The sequence below is a fragment of the Carcharhinus amblyrhynchos genome, chromosome 2, assembly GCF_965287045.1.
Source record: "Carcharhinus amblyrhynchos chromosome 2, sCarAmb.v2.hapA, whole genome shotgun sequence".
Taxonomy (NCBI): domain Eukaryota; kingdom Metazoa; phylum Chordata; class Chondrichthyes; order Carcharhiniformes; family Carcharhinidae; genus Carcharhinus; species Carcharhinus amblyrhynchos.
The window spans coordinates 27198258-27216949 of NC_137325.1; the positions used below are offsets into that span (position 1 = coordinate 27198258).

General features: G+C 40.8%; 1 protein-coding gene across 1 annotated transcript; it reads right to left on the reverse strand.

Annotated features, from left to right (window-relative positions):
* Positions 1-499: 499 nt before the first annotated feature.
* gmnn (geminin DNA replication inhibitor) lies at positions 500-15063 on the reverse strand. Its single transcript, XM_080203799.1, has 7 exons — positions 14905-15063; positions 11728-11792; positions 8484-8588; positions 7562-7721; positions 7373-7455; positions 7173-7283; positions 500-3533 (listed from the first exon to the last, which is right to left on the reverse strand). Exons 2-7 carry the CDS (start codon positions 11782-11784, stop codon positions 3378-3380), a joined length of 672 nt encoding a protein of 223 aa, XP_080059925.1. The 5' UTR covers positions 11785-11792; positions 14905-15063; the 3' UTR covers positions 500-3377.
* Positions 15064-18692: the final 3629 nt, after the last annotated feature.

Genomic DNA, 18692 nt, shown 5'->3' on the forward strand with positions numbered 1-18692 from the left:
AATGTGGCCCAATCCATCACTCAAACCAGCCTCCCAGCCATTGACATGATCTACACTTCCCACTGCCATGAAAATATCAAGGACCCCATGCACCTTGGGCATACTCTTCCACCTTCTTCCATCCAGAAAAAAGATACAAAAGTCAAGGACCTTTGAATGGATGTACCTTGCATTCAGTTGATCCTTCTCTACACCATAGCTATAACTATAACAGTACATTTGCACACACTCCTTTCCACCTTTATGTACACAACAATACTTTTCACTGTATAATAAACATGACAATAAATGAACCAGATGTCCAAGATATTCAATGATAATTTCAAATCTAGATTTCATGAGTTGAATTTAAATTCCATCAGCTTCCATGGTGGAGTTTGAAACCAAATGCCCAGTATTACCACTACACCACACTCTCCCACTCCCAATCTGATTCCATTACAATCTTTTAGGTCATTCACATTTTGCATTTTTTAGAAAATGGGAATTATCCTCAAGATTTAGAACACATTCAATTTAATTTTCAGTGAGATCAAAAGATATGTTGCCAAATACATTCCATTGCTAGTGATTGTAAAACTAACCAATATTTCATTGGGTGTATCCATTGAACAAGTCCTGTTTTAAAGATTGCACAAAGGTTTGTGTTTCTGCATTACGTGCAGGCATTTGACCAATTAGTTTGAAAAACACAAAACAATTTAAAACTTATATTACCATACACAAAAATTCTCAAGTCAGGAACTAGGCACACCTGTGGTCCTTGTGATAGGCTAACCTGTTCAAACATTCCAGTCATAGCTGAAATTGACAAAGCTCAAAAGATCATTCTGGCATACCACATCAAGAGGGATACTTACCTATGGAGTTAAGAATGTTCTCATAGTTTATGATTCATGATGAGATCTTTACCTCAAGGGTGGATGCCATTTTGAGCTCATCTTTGTAATTACATTCAGCCATACAACCTTCCAAAAATTCTGTCCCTCTAGCCTGAACTTTCATGCAGCCTCCATTCCTGTCATTTTGCCATTGGTAGTCACATCTTCAAGCATCTAATTTCAAAGCACTGCAATTCCTCTACCCAACATTTTTCTGCTTCTTGTCACAAAATTATGCCTCTTCTGGAGAATAATTTTTCAACTGGCTGGAAATTGAAATGAGACGAAACAAAACTACTAAAAAAAAAATGCAAGGCCACCTTCCAAGATGAAGGTGAAAAAGAAACAACTCACCCTCAGTGTGAAGAGACATACAACCCAGACACCCATTGGTAACTCAGATTTCTAAATGACTTTAAAGTGCAAAATACTGCATATTGAATCAATGACTGCCCCAGTCAGACCCACATCAAGTTCCTTGGGAATAAACAGGGGATGAAGTTTTTCAAGAACAGACTGCAGCCACTGCAGAGATTGCAAGAAAGTTTCAGCAGAGGAAACAGGCCAAAAGTTGGGCTCTCTTCCATTGTCTTTGGGAAATATATTAGCTGGTATGGAAGTCAGCTTTATTAGAAGTCTACCAGCAAACTGAGATCTACTATCTTCTACATTTGATCACATCCACAAAAATCGCACTAATCCAAATCAGCCACAATGCTTTAGCCTTTAGAGCTGCGAATTTTCTAAAGGAGTTTTTTTAAAAAAATTGGACTCCCTAGCTTCCCTTGTTTCTATTCCTATGTGCATGTGCTGTCAAATTATTTATTTCCCTCAGTTCAGTGGTTAATAAATTTGCTCTTTGACTCATGATTTGCTCACGGCTTAAATAGTTAAATACATTTGGATTCATAAAATACATTATCCTTGTGAAAAAGAAACTTGATTATGACCTAACCAAGGTGGTTTTAACAGAGCCAATTCACCCCCTTCTCACCTGGTCATAACACACACCTTTAAGATGCCCTATACACCAATTTTTGAACAATATTTAGGTCCCCTGTCTTAATAACTCCATTGGCTTTTTGACTCAATTGCACTCCTGTAAAGTGCCTTTAGACACACATTAAAAAGGTACAAATTCAATCTTATTGAATAATATCTTACCCCAAATATAGAGATTAAGGATAATAGTGCACCGCTATATCAGAGAAAGCTTTGTCAGCCATTTATGAAGTTATGCTCTTTACAATATCCACATTTCTTTCAAAAGACAGGTGGATTTTATTCCATTGCCCACCTCCAACTGGCACTCTCTCATGTGCAATAAATGCTGGCCAAGCCAGCATCACCCACATCCCTCAATTTAAAAAAATCAGCTTTCCTACTAGACAAGGTAATTTGATCACTTTCGTCACATTCAATGTGAAATGAATTACAGTGAATGTAAAACTGTAGATACTGAAAACAGCAATTTTATGCTAAGAATTTTCAATGGAATCAAAGATATTTCTGACAGAGTAGCAATTGTTACCAAGTTGGAGTGTTTGCCGAGTTTGGACACCAAAGTTGGGCTTAAACAACTTTCAGACTCAACTGTTACCAACTGAGCCAAGCTGCTCAACACTCAACCATTTTCTACAAAAGTGGCAAGCAATCAAAACACGAACAAAATGGAATTCCTTGCAACTACATGTATAATGCAAGTTGAACAACAAACCTAAAAAAAAACAGGAAATGCTTGAAATACACATTGATAATTGTACTCTGTTTGCAGTTTCTTTCTCGACTTCTCCAACTATTTGCACATTCATTTTTACTTTGTCCTGCCACCACACTCTTGTCATCTGACAGTTTTCTAAGCAACATGAAAGCCATTTATCCCAATTCCCCTTTCAGCACACTTGCTCAGTATGGTTATGTCAGAACATCACTGCGATTGGTTCACCAGATTTACTCCTCTGAGCAGAGGCATTTCTTTAAATGTATTGTATGAAACAGAATATAACTGGCCTAAAAGGTATCCATTTAATTAGAGCACCAACAATCATATTGCATGGTATATAGCAAGTCTGCCTAGTAGAAAAACATTTAATAGGGATTATCAATACAAAGAGAAAGAACTTCACAAAAATTTATTACACAAAATGATGTATCAACTAAAATGTCAACTAAAAGCATATATTCTTAAATGTACATTTTCCTGGAATGCATTTACATACCAAGGACAGATTTAGTAATCTTGTCCATCAAGTTTATTGGCTACCCATTACAGTTCCTTACATAAAAAGGAATATTTTTAACAAAGCAATTTCAACTTGTGCATGGAAAAAAATACACACAAGACCCTTATTCTAGCAATGATAAGGATGGCAGTTCATACAACTGGCAGTCATTGTTGCAGTACTGAAGTTCTTTCGAAAAAACTATGCAGGGGAAATAAGTCTCCCTCCCCTTTGGTGTCAGCAGCTTTTTATTAAGCAGTCTAGAATATAACACCTAAACTTCTTCCCCATCAGGCCCAATCTCAGAACTCTCATCAAGAGATTCTTCTTCTGTAGCTTCTGCAGTCACCTTAGACTCAGCTCCCTGATCCAGCTCAGCTTCCTGTTCTGACTCTGCATTCAACTCATCAGCATTCTGGGCAGTTAGCTTCTGTTAAAATTAGAGAGAAAAAAAAGAGTCAGCTGATACAAATGAGCATTCTTTCCCTCCATTTGCAGTTTCAACTAATGGGCCACTGAGACTTAGTTACAGAAACTTGCTGACAAATAACTAGGATGTTGTTAACTCTAGCATGAGTACTGACATTCCAGAGCAGTAGCACAAAATTGTGCATTTACTCAACACAAAATTTATACTATCTGGTATGCATAGAGAATGGGTGGTGCCAGTTAACACAGCTCCATTTCCCAATGGAACACAGCGCAGTCCTTGTAATATAAACTTTCAATATATTAAAACAAATTAAAGTATAAAAAGAGTGATACAGGTCAGTTTTAGACAACTTTATAATTACTTCGCCAGTTGGTAAAGTGAGATGCGTATCGGGGGACCATCAGAAATTCCAGTTATGAAGTTTACTGTAGTTATAAAGTCAACTGTACACAAATCTGCAATTAGCTATAGGATGCCAAACCAAAACAATGATGGATATGCCGGCGTTGGACTGGGTAAACACAGTAAAAAGTCTGACAACACCAGGTTTAAGTCCAACCGATTTAGTTGATAGTTGACTCACTAGCTTTCAGGGTTAGTCCCTCCATCAGGTGAATGGAGAGTTCTGGCCTCAGACAGAGCACATAAAGCACAGACAGTTTACAGATTACCGATTAGAATGTGAATCTTTACACCTAACTTGCTTAAAGTGGCTGACAATGTGAGTGGAAGGAGCACTGATCACAGGTTAAAGAGATGTGTATTGTCTCCAGACAGTACAGTGAGGTTTTGCAAACCCAGGCAAGTCATGGGGGTTACAGATAGTGCGATATGAACCCAAGATCCTGTTGAGACCGTCCTCAAGTGCGGAACTTGGCTATCAGTCTCTGCTCAGCGACTCTGTCCCAAAGGATGTCCTGAAGCATGGTACACTGGGGAGACTATGCAGACGCTACGACAACAGAAGAATGAACATCGCTCAACAATCACCAGGCAAGACTGTTCCCTTCCTGTCGGCAAACACTTCAGTGGTCACAGGCATTCAGCCTCTGACCTTCAGGTAAGCATTCTCCAAGGCGGCCTTCATGACACATGACAACGCAGAGTCTCTGAGCAGAGACCGATAACCAAGTTCCGCACATGAGGACGGTCTCAACAAGGATCTTGGGTTCACATCGCACTGTAACCCCCATGACTTGCCTGGGTTTGCAAAACCTCACTTACTGTACTGTCTGGAGACAACACACATCTTTAACCTGTGATCAGTGCTCCTTCCACTCACATTGTTGGCCACTTTAAGACTTGAACAGCAGGTTAGGTGTAAAGATTCACATTCTAATCAGTAACCTGTCAACTGTCTGTGCTTTATATGCGCTGAGGCCAGAACTCTCCATTCACCTGACGAAGGGATTAACCCCGAAAGCTAGTGAGTGTACTATCAAATAAATCAGTTGGACTTAAACCTGGTGTTGTCAAACTAAAACAATACCAGTACAGGTAAAGTAGCAGAGTAGTCTTTTTTCCCCCATTCATGAGATTTGGGTGCATTGACTAGATACTGTTGATCTGTCTTCTTGAACTGTTGCAATCCACGTAGGTGTGGTAGATAGCACTGTTGTTAGAAAGCAAGTCGCAGGATTTTGACCAAGCACCAAAACAGCTCCAAGTCACAGTAGTGTGGAGATCAGAGGGGAACTTGCAGGTGATGGTGTTTCCATTGCATCTATTGCCCTCATTCTAGGTGGTAGACGTCTCATGTTCAGAAGGTGCTGTTCAAGGAGCCTTGGAGAGCTGCTGCAGTGCATCTTGCAGATGGTTCCAAGTTCCTGCTGCGCTTTGGTGGAATGGATATTTAAGATAGTGGATGGGGTGCCAATCAAGTGGGCTTTGTCCTGGATGGTGTCAATTAGTGGAGCTGCACTGACCCAGGCAAGGGGAGAGTATTCCATTGATGTGTTATTGGACCAGTAATCTAATGACCTGGATGAAATGTTTAAACCCCACCACAGCAGTTGGGAGCCAATTCAGTTAGTAAAATAAGCCAATACAAATAATGGTAGCCACAAAACTACCATATTAGTATAAAAACCCATCTGGTACATCTTGTTCTTCAGGCAAGGAAATCTGCAATTCTTATCCAGTCTGACCTATATTAGACTCTTGTGATCGACTCTGAACTTGCACAACCAGCTACCATCAGATCCAGACAAATCACAGCCTAACCTGCAAAGTCTTTGTTAAACTTGGAGACCTTGTGCTAAAATTGAGAACAATATAGTCTGATTGAGAGAATCAGTCAATTTTCAACCCACCATCCCCAATTATGTCTTTTCCCATTAGCAGGACAAACCCATAGTATTCTATGGTACTGGGGAAGAATAGCCATGGGTCAATCCTAGACATGCCCTTTAGGGCAGTATAGTGGTTAGCACTACTGCTTCAGTGCCAGGGACCTGGGTTCAATTCTAGCCTCAGATCACCGTGAATAGTTTGCAGGTTTTTCTTATGTCTGGGTGGATTTCCTCTCACACTCCAAGATGTGCAGGTTAGGTTGATTAGCCATGCAAGATTGCCCCTCATCATCAAGGTGACTAGCAGAGCAAATACACAAGGGACACAGCCTGGGTGGGATTGTCAGCAGTGTGGGGTCTATGGGCCAAATGGCCTCCTTCTGCATTGTTGGGATTCTATGACCCAATACATCTCAAAGAATCAAATGAAACAAGGGCAAGGAAACCTCCTGATCATCACTCAGCACCCTCCCCTTGGTTGAAGTACCAAGGCCACAAGCAGCCAAAAATGTACCCTAGGCATGGACTTCAAACATCCATTAATGATTGGACTAGCCAAGTCCTGAATGGCATAGGTGCCAGGCTGGGTGTGGAACACGTGGTTAAAGACACCCAGTACAAGAAAAATACTACTGAACGCTTCACCAGTCTATCTTCTTTAGATGCATTTGTCCATGCTGTATTCATAGTGATCATCAATCTTTGTGATGACGAAATCCTACTAGTGACTACGATGAATGTTTTAACACAAGTGCTTCTTTTATTGATCCCAGAGGCCACAGAATTGCTGTTTTGGCAAGTGGAAAAATGTCACCTCATGCAGAAGACAGCACTGTGCATTTTGCTATAAAAAGGTAAAGTCACCACAGTCTCAGACAACCATACTGCTCTCCCCTTTGAAGTGGAGAGCTGACTGGTGGTATTTTAACCAGAGGATCACTACAAGTCTGGTGAGATGATTCAGGAAAGCCTATCTTATCTAGTACACGAATTGAACCTGCATTGTTGGCTGACCAGCTGAGTTAAACTGTATTTGACCTTGTACTTTGATCATTAGGGAGCATGGAATGGAAGTATCCGCTGCTTCATAAATAAGTCTTCACATAGAATGAAATTGACAACTATAGCTGCTTGTGTTCAACACAGCACATCAAAATATATTTTAAATACAAGTCAGAGATAAATTAGTTCGGCAGTTACAAGTTTGATCTCAATTATGGCCATGCTTACAGATGATCTTCATGTAGCAAGTTGAAAGGACTTCAAAAGAAGTTGAGCTTCTCAGCAGCAAATTGTGGATACTTTTAGTCACAGACTACCTTCCCCACACAGGGAGTCTTCTCACCTCAATCAGGTCAGCCATGTACTGCACATGTTCTGCTAACTCTGCAAGTTCTTGGTTCTCTTTCTGCAACTTCAAAATATCTTCATCTTTATGTTCAATTTCTTTGTGTAACTGGAGGGAAAAGGTTCAAAAAGATCACATTTCAAACCAAACTTTGTTAATTTGAAATGACTGACCACAGAGTAATTTAGAGTGCCTACTCTCTCATTTTCTTGTAGGACCTTGAACAGAGCTTTCCTTCGCTCTTCTGCCAACTCCTTCCAGTACATGGAACTTGGATTTGCTGTAAAGATCATCAGACCACAGAGTTAAATGAGAATTTTGTTTACTATGCAAAGTTTAAATTTATCAAGAGTTTGAATTTTCCGTCTGTTAAAAACAATACTTGCTTTTAACTAGAAGTTGATAAGCTTCTTTTGTCATGGCTTGACTTTCAGAATTCTCATTGCTACATTCTGTGCTGTCTTGAGCAATCTGCGTGCGTGATTTCTTGCAGTTCTTTGGTTGATCATCATTCCAGTGTTTTCTTTTGGGAGACTGCTTGCAGGACTGTAAGAAGAATGCCAATCATAAGTGTAGTTGGCACTTTTACCAGAAATACAAAATGCATTTTCACCACTTAAATATTTGGGATAGAGCTCAAAATAATCAGTTTTTCTCTTTACACATGGTATGTGATTAACAAATACACATTCGCTATTTTGAAAGCAGGGTAAAATTTTCTAGTAAAGACAATAATGACCCAATTAATTTTTACACTTCTCAGAAATAACATCCCAATAAGTAGAGCTTCAATGTTAATATTAGTCACATATTTCAACAGCCAACACTTGCTAAACAGTTCCCTCTCCAACAATCCTTGGTGAAATTGCACGGAGTACTGGATGAAGACAAAAGTAGCCTCAGACATTGTTCAAGATTGAATTATTACTGTGGCTATCTACACTCTCATCTTTCAGATAGATTACTGGAAAGTCACTGACATGGTGGAAGCATAGCTGTCATGAACCAATGCCTCCAAAGAGCAAAATTGGTAAAGAATTTAAAAATAAAAATGTGTTAATTGGTTGTAAAAGTGACATTTTATCTTTGTGTACAATGCAAACCAAATTGCTATCAGGTTTGTGCACCATACTTTTAATGTGGGCAACACAAAAATAAAAATGGGTGATTGAAGATTTTGTATTCCAATGGTTCTGCTTCAATTAAAATTTTTTCTTAAATGCTCGATTACATGAACTCCTAAAGCCAACCCAACAGTTAACTGGCTAAACCTGAACCATCAAGAGGTGAAATGTATATATTACGTACCTCGTTTGGCCTGCCAACAAGTTGATTTGAAGTAGCAAGTGGTTGAATCACTTGTAAAGTTCGTCTCAACTTGGTACTACTTGTTGCTCCACTAGTAAATAAACTCTAAATGGAGATGACGAGAGGAAATGGAAATGTTACGAACATTTTAACTTAAAAATTGCACATCTTTTGAATACAGAAGTCAATTTTTGCAGAGCTCAGATCAATAAAATCAAGCTTGTAAAATTTCTCCCAATTCTAGCCAGATGCTGGCAAACTTCAATGATCAATATATACAAGTAGTTTTGGTGCCACCACCTCAGTTTCATAACTGTCCACTTCCTAATCCAAGTAAACAGAAAACAGGCACTCAAAACACCACCTAATTTCTGCTAGTTACTTAATATTTCAACAAGAGAAAATAAACATGCAATCTTTTGGGAACGATTCATATCTCAGGAAATGCTGCAGGCTTTTTGTAAATGAATGGTACAGCCAATATGTAGACACAAAATTCCATAAAGATGATCAAAAAATAGTAGGAATGGTGCTCTACTTTCAGATATCAGCACATCAAGTGTACAGCACAATGGGCCAAATGATCTATTCCCACATTTATGTCACACATTAGCCTCCTCCCATCTAACCCTATCTTTATATTCTTATTTATTTCTCCCTTTGGCTGTTATCTAGCTTCTCCTTACATGGGTCTATTCTATTTGCCTCAACTACTCCTTGCAATAGCACAATTAATTTTTTACTGGTCAGAGAAGGCAGTGTATTCTGAATTCCCTATTGGATTTATTCATCATTATATTTATGACCTCTACCTTCAAAATGAGCAGCACAGAAGGGACCCTGGCTCAAGCATTCGAGTCACAGCCCTGGTTCAGCCATAGCATAGATGTTAAAGAACAAAATGAAAGGCATCAAGAGTTAGGAAATGCCCACATGAAAGGTTTGGCAGAATGGTAGAGATCTCAAGAAGATCAACTTTAGATTACTATCTAAAACTCACTTGTAATATATCTTCTCTCTCCCCTTATTTATTTTTGTACTCTTCTTCTATCACTCTTTTCCTTTCTTACTCACTGGCATCAGATTGTTCAAATAATTAATACTAGAATTATTTGGAATACAACAAAAATCTCTTTAAATAAGGACGTGGATATATATTTCACGTTTGAATGAAACTTATCTGACAAACATACAAGATTCAGATGGGATTTAACAGGGTAGATGCTGAGATATTGTTTCACCTCCATGGGGGAAAATCCAGAACTCAGGCACCATTTAAAGATAGGGGTCTCCCTGAAGATGAAAATGAGGAATTTCTTTGCAGAAGATCATTAGTCTTTGAAATTCTTTCCAGAAAATGGTAGAAGTTGGTTTATTAAATATACTCGAGGCCACGTTAAACAGACTTTTGACTGGCAACAGATTCAAGGGTATGGGGACAGGCAGTACAGTTATGACCACAATCAGGTCAGCCATGATTTTATTAATTGGTGGTTAGGCTGGATTGGCTGAATGGCCTGTTCCTACTTCTTATGCTCCAAATTTATTTTTAACATTCATCTATGATACAGGCTCAGGGTACAGCCTTTGGTAGATACTATTATAGTGAGATCCAAATGCCCTGCTCAACACATGAAAGTTTTCAAATATTAAACTCATTTTTCAGTAAAAGCACATTCAAATTATTCTGCAAGTGAATAGGATAAATTGAGTCCTGTATAAAACTTTACACGAACTGCACTACTACTAACACCATAAATTTATAAACACAACAAATGGAAACTGCAGTGATTCAGGTGGATTTAAACCTAAAGTGCACCACAACATAGTGGGCATTGGGCTCCAACTACAGAATTATACATTGCATTTAGAGTCCATTATATCTATGCTCTGTATTTACTCCGAGCTTCCTCCCACCCCACTTCATCTCATCCTAACATTTTCCCCCTTATAATTTTTAGATTTTAAATATAAATCCAATTTCTTCAGCTAGACAATTTTGATCTGTGGCAAAGAGGATTGCTAATAACAATAATTATGAACATTTGAACAGACAACTGACAAGTAAAATCACAAACCAGTCACAGCGCCAAATGGTTTTAAAATCAACTTTAATTTAATCTTAGTTATTAGTGTCACAAGTAGGCTTACATTAACACTGCAAAGTTACTGTGAAAATCCCCTAGTTGCCACACTTTGGTATCTGTTGGGGTACACTGAGGGAGAATTTAGCATGGTCAATGCACCTAACCAGAATATCTTTCACGTTGAGGGGAAACTAGAGCACGCAGCAGAAACCCATACAGACATGGGGAGAATGTGCAGACTCCACAGACAGAGACCCAAGCCGGGAATAGAACCGGAGTCCTTTGCCCTGTGAGGCAACAGTGCTAACCATTCTGCTGCCAATAAAATTCTATAGGAATAAGAACCCTCCACTCAACTACCTATACTTAATGCAACTTGTATTACCTTCAGATCAGAATACAAATTGATTTTAATCATCTGAGGTGCAAGGCAGTTGAAGAGAATCTACCAAGCTAGTGTGTTCTGGGCTGCAGCACTGAGTTTATCACTTTACCTGACCCTAGTACAAATGGCCTTTATTTATTGAAGTTGGAATCCATTCATCCTCCCTAATGATTAATTAAACTTCCACCATAAAAACTAGCTAACAAAGGTAGATTAAAGGCATGATTAGGATTGATGCAAGTTGTATTCATGCATTACACTGCAAGCGTGGGAAAATAATTTATACTGTACTGTGTACGTGTAGCAACAGAATTCCCACGGTAAAACTATTTCACTGCAGATTATTACTCCTGTGGTGGACACACCTTACTAAGCGTGGGAAAGTGCTACACAATAGGTTGCAGACATCATTAAAGATTAAACTATACAGATTAGTTATTTCTCCCAAGGTGAATATATGCCAACAAATGCTGTTTCAGCAGTTAACCCATCACTTATAAAACAGTACCTGGAGTACAATAACCTTGAAGTAGTACATATTTTGTAAGTCTTGTACATGTTATGCTAGGTTGACTTTTGAAGAGGTTGCATTTAATTTCAGCCCTTTATTGTAAGACCTAAATTTAACTAGGGCAACTTTTCAGATGAATTGAAATGGGGCTCATTACTAGTATAATTTGAGCCTGGGTTTCCTATTCAGAAGCTGATAAGTTACCATTTTCATTATGCCTTGTATTTAATCTACCCAAATCCTTAAGAATTCTGGACTTACCTTTATGGTTGGTACAGGTTTATTGGCATCAAATCTGTGCTTTGTATTGGTGGTCATTGTTAGAACTGTGGGTAGTGGGGGGAGAGGAAGAAGAAGAAAGTAAAGTGCAAACAAATCAATCAAATGCAGCAACTTAAAACACTCAAGGGAAGGTTCCAAATGCCTTTTCCTTCCCTATTAAAAAAAGTCTTATTCCCTACCCCCTTGACAGAAGTTCTATTTTATTGGCACATTTCCAGTCAGATGCCAAGGTACTTTTACATTCAGCCTCAGATCCCAAAAAGAATACCCACTCTCTACAAGGAGCAAGGCAAGTTAGGGTATTGGAGGCCAAACAAAAACAATACATTTCAATGCTAAGGTGCAGTAACATCAAAATAACAGACAAAAAATGCATTTATAAAACACGTTTCATGACCACCAGACATTTCAAAATGCCTTTTTATTTTTTGAAGTATAGTTACTGGAGCATAATGGATCAAGGGCAGTCAGTAAAGGGCCCACATGCAAGGGAGGCAAGATTAGTTTCAAGACATGATCCCCACAAACAATGTGACAGTAGCCAAATAATCTGTTTTCTGGTGAGGGATAAACATTGGCTGTGATACTGAAGGTAACTCCCCTGCTCTTCTTTAAATGGTGCAGAGAGATCTTTTACAAACACCTCAGTTTACCACCCCACCCAAACGATGGCACCTCTGACAGTGCAGCATTCAGTCTGTCAGTCTTGATTTTTTGTGCTCTGAAAAGAAATTTGAACTGACAACTTCTGACCCAGAGGCAAAAATTTTAACTCAGCCAGGCTTAGCACCTTCAAGGTTTCTAACCCAACAAGAAGCCCACAAATAACTACATTTGAGAAGTCCAGGGTTTAATTTTTATTCAAAAGAAATTAAGAGCTTCTGATTCCTCTTGTTAAAAATAAGGCTTCATCACCCTGCATTAGAATAATCCTTCAAGTTTGTCCATAATTTTAAAGCACACATCAATTGGTTTCCTCACATTATAAACAATTTGCTAACTATCAAAAGGGAACATTAATTCAACCCTTTTACTTCATGGCAAAATTTTAGATAAATTAAGAATACATAATAAAAACTTCAATGATTACAAAAATGGGAGCAAGCTTTCCAAAGCTGAAAGATTTCTGAAGAACTATCAGTCACATTAGCAGGGTCAGTTAGAACTTTTCACCATTGCAGGAGACACAATAAGAGAGCTGGGTAAAGGAGGTGTGCTTATTATATTCGCATAGCTTGTTGTAAGGTTATGCTGAGGAACATTGTATGGTCTCTTTATTGCTGGGGAACAGGTTTCACAAAACAAGCAAGATTTGGAGTTTGAAATGCCTGTTCATTTCATGCACTTTGCCATCATCCTTCAGGTCTGAGGTTCAATGCACCATTTTAAAGAGACAGCAGTGGGTTGGAACACCACCAGTTCACTGGAGCCCAGGCTAATGAATGGAAGGATCACAAAATTGTCACAGGCAATCTCATACCAGGTGGCAATAACTAAAGCAAGATAGTGTACTGCAATTTGATACTAATTACTCAATTTTTTTCCACAGAGCTTAGTAGAATGGCTGACATGGGTCATAGAAATTAAATGCTGGACAGCATATTGTTGAGTGAAAATAGCAGCAGCTTTGTCCCCGCACTACACTGCTGTCTGTTCTTATTGGGTTGAAGATATTCCATTTCACAGTACTAACAACCTTCACCTTGCTAAGAATGAAAATTCAGAAAGGTAGATAAGGCTTTTTTTAAAAAAAGACAACAGACCAACATTGTGCATTGGTGGCATGCCAAAAAAAAAATCAGCATTTTTAAAATATTAAATATCAAGTGGAAATAATGCACAAGCATTGACTCAAAAGTTTAGCTACCAAAGAGAACAGAAAATTTTACAATCCATCTTGCTCCAGCATCTTTCATGTACCCCTCAAATCAATCGCACCTGCTACTGTCCAGCCAGATCCAGTGGCAGGATGGTTTTCTGTGCAGTCCAAAAGCAAACTAAACATGCAAAGCATTTGTTTCTCAGATAAAACCCTTAATGTAATTCAAATGTTATTTAAGATTCATTATTGGCAACCAAGAACACTGGACAATTCTCAGCAAGAAGACAAGATACCACCTTTGGTGAGAGGCTCTAAGAGCACAAGTGGCATGACTTAATAGACAAACATGAGCCTTTTTGTTAGGTGCTCACTCACATCCAGCTGGCAAGGATAGGTGGGATGTTCAATGGGCAGCACAGTGGTTATCACTGCTGCCTAGTAGTGCCTGGGGTCTGGGTTCGATTACCAGCTTGGGTCACCGTCTGTGGAGTCCGCACGTTCTCCTCATGTCTGCGAGGGAAAAAATAACTTTTTCTTTCCTATTCAAAAATAGGCATTGGCTTTCACAATCCATAAGTACCTGATTTCTCATCTGCTTGTGAGCTTTTAAAATCATTACAATTTCTAACAGAAGCAGTTGTCTTCTATTTCATTAAATTAGCATAGCAATTGTATAAATCAGTCATCCTAATGCAGCCCTTATTTAAAAGTACCCCTGGGTTCTCCAGTTTCCTCCCACAGTCCAAGAGACGTGCTGGTTAGGTACATTAGCTATGCTAAATTCTCCCTCAGTGTACCCGAACAGGCGGAGTGTGGCGACTAGGGGATTTTCACAGTAATTTCATTGCAGTGTTACTGTAAGCCTACTTGTGACACTAATAAATATTTTTCTTAAAGAGTGGGGACACAAGGCAGGGTCAGTAAAGAAGCCTGAGAATACGGGAGAGAAAATGGGGACTAGGTTTGTGCGGATATGATCCGTATTGTCCATTATCCCCAAAGTGCTCAGATGGAGATTATCACCCCTCTCCACAGCCCCAGACCATGAGGTGCCACCGAGGTGATTAACAGGTAACCCCCCACCTCCCCTGTCCCGCCCAGGATGAGTCAATACCGCCACTGCTTCAGGAAAACTCCCAAAGAAAATAAAAATGAGAGGGGGTTCGGTAACGGGCAGACTTCGATGCAGGGACCCTCGGAGCGGGAGGAGGAAGGGGGGAAATATCCCCTCCCTACCCCACCCCGGGGGGTTAACTATCCCACACACATGGGGTCCCGTACAGCCTTCCATTTATACAATAACAGCGCCGAAGGAGCAGTCGCCGATGACTCACCGCCAGTCTCTCTCTTGTTTCCCCCTCCCCGGCTGAGGGGGGGGCAATGATGGTGATAAGGCGGGTACAGACCCTCCCGCTCCCTGGGCCAGGCTCTAACCGCCGGCCGCACAGTCCCGCTCGCGCTCTCTGCCTCCGGGTAATTTTTTTTGCCGCCTTTGGCTCGAGGTTAAAATAACCCTCGGATCACGTGACAGTGGGCGGTCGGCGCGCCAAAGGCATTGTGGGCGAGGCAAGTCACAACACCGGGACGTTTATTTTATGTATATCTTCTGGGAAAAAAAACCTTAAAACTTACAGCGCAATTGAGCGATTCAAAAAAAAATTAATTCGTTGGCGACGATTGACGGGAGCCTCGCGGTCACGTGACAGTGGCCCCGCCCCCCCCCGCACGGAACTCACTGCGCAGAATCAGTCCATTCAGTCGGCACTTCATTTCGATCTTAGCAGTAGCTCTGTGAATTCGCTTCTCTCGTAACCATGTTTTGAAACCACCCCCCCCCCCCCCCCCCCCCGCCTCTTTTAACTGCAGATTTGCTGTGAACGCTCGATGGGGGCCTTGCCAGCACTAGTCATAGAGGTTTACAGCATGGAAACAGGCCCTTCAGCCCAACTTGTCCATGCCGCCTTTTTTTTTCTAAAAACCCTTAAGTTAATCCCAATTCCCCACATTTGGCCCATATCCCTCTTTTCTACCCATATAAGTTCATATGCTTTTTAAAAGACAAAATTGTACCCACCTCCACTATCACCTCTATCAGCTTGTTCCAGATACTCACCACCCTATGAAAAAATTGTCCCTCTGGACACTTTTGTAGTTCTCACCTTAAACCTACACCCTCTAGTTTTAGACACGCCTGCCTTTAGGAAAAGAAATTGATTACTTAGCTGATCCGTGCCCCTCTATTTTATAGACCTCTATAAGATCACCCCTCAGCCTCCTACGCTCCAGAGAAGCAAAGTCCTAGTCTATCCAGCCTTTCTTTATAACTCAAACAGTCAAGTCCCAGGAGCATCCTAGTAAATCTTTTCTGCACTCTTCCTAGTTTAATACTACCCAAATCATCTGCAACCCCCTTATTAACTGACCCCCCATTTACATTTCTGCCTCAATTCCCTTATCTCTCATGTTCAACATCAATTCCCTTATCCCACCCAGTGTAACCTGAACCCCCTTATATCACATCGATACCAACCCCTCAATTCCCTTGCCACCAATAATTTTACAGCCACAATATCCATAACCTCAATTGCCTGACCCTCATCCACGTTTACACCCTTTGCCACAAACCATTCCCTCAGTTCACTGGCTCCTATCCACATCCTGATCAAGGTGTTCACAATTATGAATATCATGGATAGGAAGAACATTTTCTCCCTCAGTAGAGGGGTCAATAAGCGTGGGACATATGTTTAAGGTAAGGGGCAGGAGATTGTAGAAAGAAAATTCATCTAGATAGAACATTACAGCGCAGAACAGGCCCTTCGGCCCACGATGTTGCGCCGACCAGTTAAAAAACAATGACCCTCGAACCTAAACCAAACCCTTTCCGTCCATAAACCTATCCACGGATCTCTTAAACGCCCCCAAACTAGGCGCATCCACAACTGCAGCAGGCAGGGCATTCCAATCCCTCACCACCCTCTGGGTAAAGAACCTACCCCTGACATCCGTCCTATAACTATCACCCCTTAATTTAAAGCTATGCCCCCTCGTGCTAGCTTTCTCCATCCGACGAAAAAGGCTATCACTGTCCACCCTATCCAAACCTCTGATCATCTTATATGTTTCAATAAGGTCCCCTCGCAGCTGCCTTCTTTCTAATGAAAACAACCTCAGATCCCTCAGTCTCTCCTCATAGGACCTCCCCTCCATACCAGGCAACATCCTGGTAAACCTCCTCTGCACCGTCTCCAAAGCCTCCACATCCTTCCTATAATGTGGGGACCAGAACTGCACACAATACTCCAAGTGCGGACGCACCAGAGTTTTGTACAGTTGCAACATGATGCTGCGGCTCTTAAATTCAATCCCCCTACCAATAAACGCCAAGACACCGTATGCCTTCCTAACAACCCTATCTACTTGATTCCCAACTTTCAGGGATCTATGTACCCATACACCTAGATCCCTCTGTTCATCCACACTATTCAGAGTCCTACCGTTAGCCCTATACTCTACACATCCATTATTCCTGCCAAAGTGAATTACCTCACACTTTTCCGCATTAAACTCCATCCTCCACCTCTCGGCCCAGCTCTGCAACTTGACCAAGTCTCCCTGTAGACTAAGACACCCTTCCTCACTATCTACCACACCTCCGACTTTGGTGTCATCAGCAAATTTACTAATCCACCCAGCTATACCCTCATCCAGATCATTTATAAAAATTACAAACAGCAGTGGCCCCAAAACAGATCCCTGAGGCACACCACTCGTAACTGAACTCCATGTCGAATACTTACCATCAACCACTACCCTCTGTCTCCTATCCGCCAGCCAATTCCTAATCCAATTTCCTAAATCACCCTCAGTCCCATACATCTGCAATTTCTGCAGAAGGCTTCCATGGTGAACCTTATCAAACGCCTTACTAAAGTCCAAATACACCACGTCAACTGCCTTACCCCCATCCACCTCTTTGGTCACTTTCTCAAAAAACTCAATAAGGTTAGTAAGGCACGACCTACCCTCCACAAAACCATGCTGACTATCTCTAATCATTTCATTACTCTCCAAATAACTATAAATCCTATCCCTAATAATTTTTTCTAAAACCTTACCCACAACAGAAGTAAGACTCACCGGTCTATAATTCCCGGGGAAGTCTCTGTTCCCCTTCTTAAACAATGGGACAACATTCACTAACCTCCAATCTTCTGGCACTATACCGGTGACCAACGACGACCTGAAGATCAGAGCCAGAGGCTCTGCAATCTCCTCCCTTGCCTCCCAGAGAATCCTAGGGTAAATCCTGTCCGGCCCAGGGGACTTATCTATTTTCAAACCCTCAAGAATAACTAGCACATCCTCCTTGTCAACTGCAATACTGTCCAGTTTACAACCCTGTAACCCAGTGTTCTCCACAGCTACATTTATGTCCCCCTGCGTGAAGAGAAATATTGGTTCAATGCCTCTCCAATCTCTTCCGGTTCCACACATAAATTCCCACTGCTGTCTCTAACTGGCCCTAACCAACCTTTTGTTCTTAACATATCTATAGAACGCCTTAGGATTCTCCTTAATCCTATCAGCCAAAGTCTTCTCATGTCCTCTTTTAGCCCTTCTTAACTCTCTCTTTAACTCCCTCCTAGCCAATCTAAAGCTCTCTAGTGCACTACCTGAGCCCTCAAGTCTCATCCGGACATAAGCCTCCTTTTTCTTTTTAACCACCGAATCAACTTTCCTAGTGCACCATGGTTCCCTAGCTCGACCAATACCTCCTTGCCTGACGGGGACATACATATCAAGGACTCGCAGTAGCTGTTCCTTGAAAAAACTCCACATTTCGGACGTTCTGAGACCCTGTAGTCTCCTAGTCCAACCTATGCTTCCTAATTCTCTCCTAATAGCCTCATAATTACCCTTCCCCCAGCTAAATCTACTGACCCGAGATTCCTGCCTATCCCTTTCCATCACTAAGGTGAACGTAACCGAATTGTAATCGTAACCGTAAAAGATGGTGGTGGAAATCTGGAATTCACTGTCTGAAAAAGCGGTGGAGGCAGGAACCCTTGACGTTTGGATAAGTACTTGAAACACAGCATACGAGGCTACAGACCAAGTG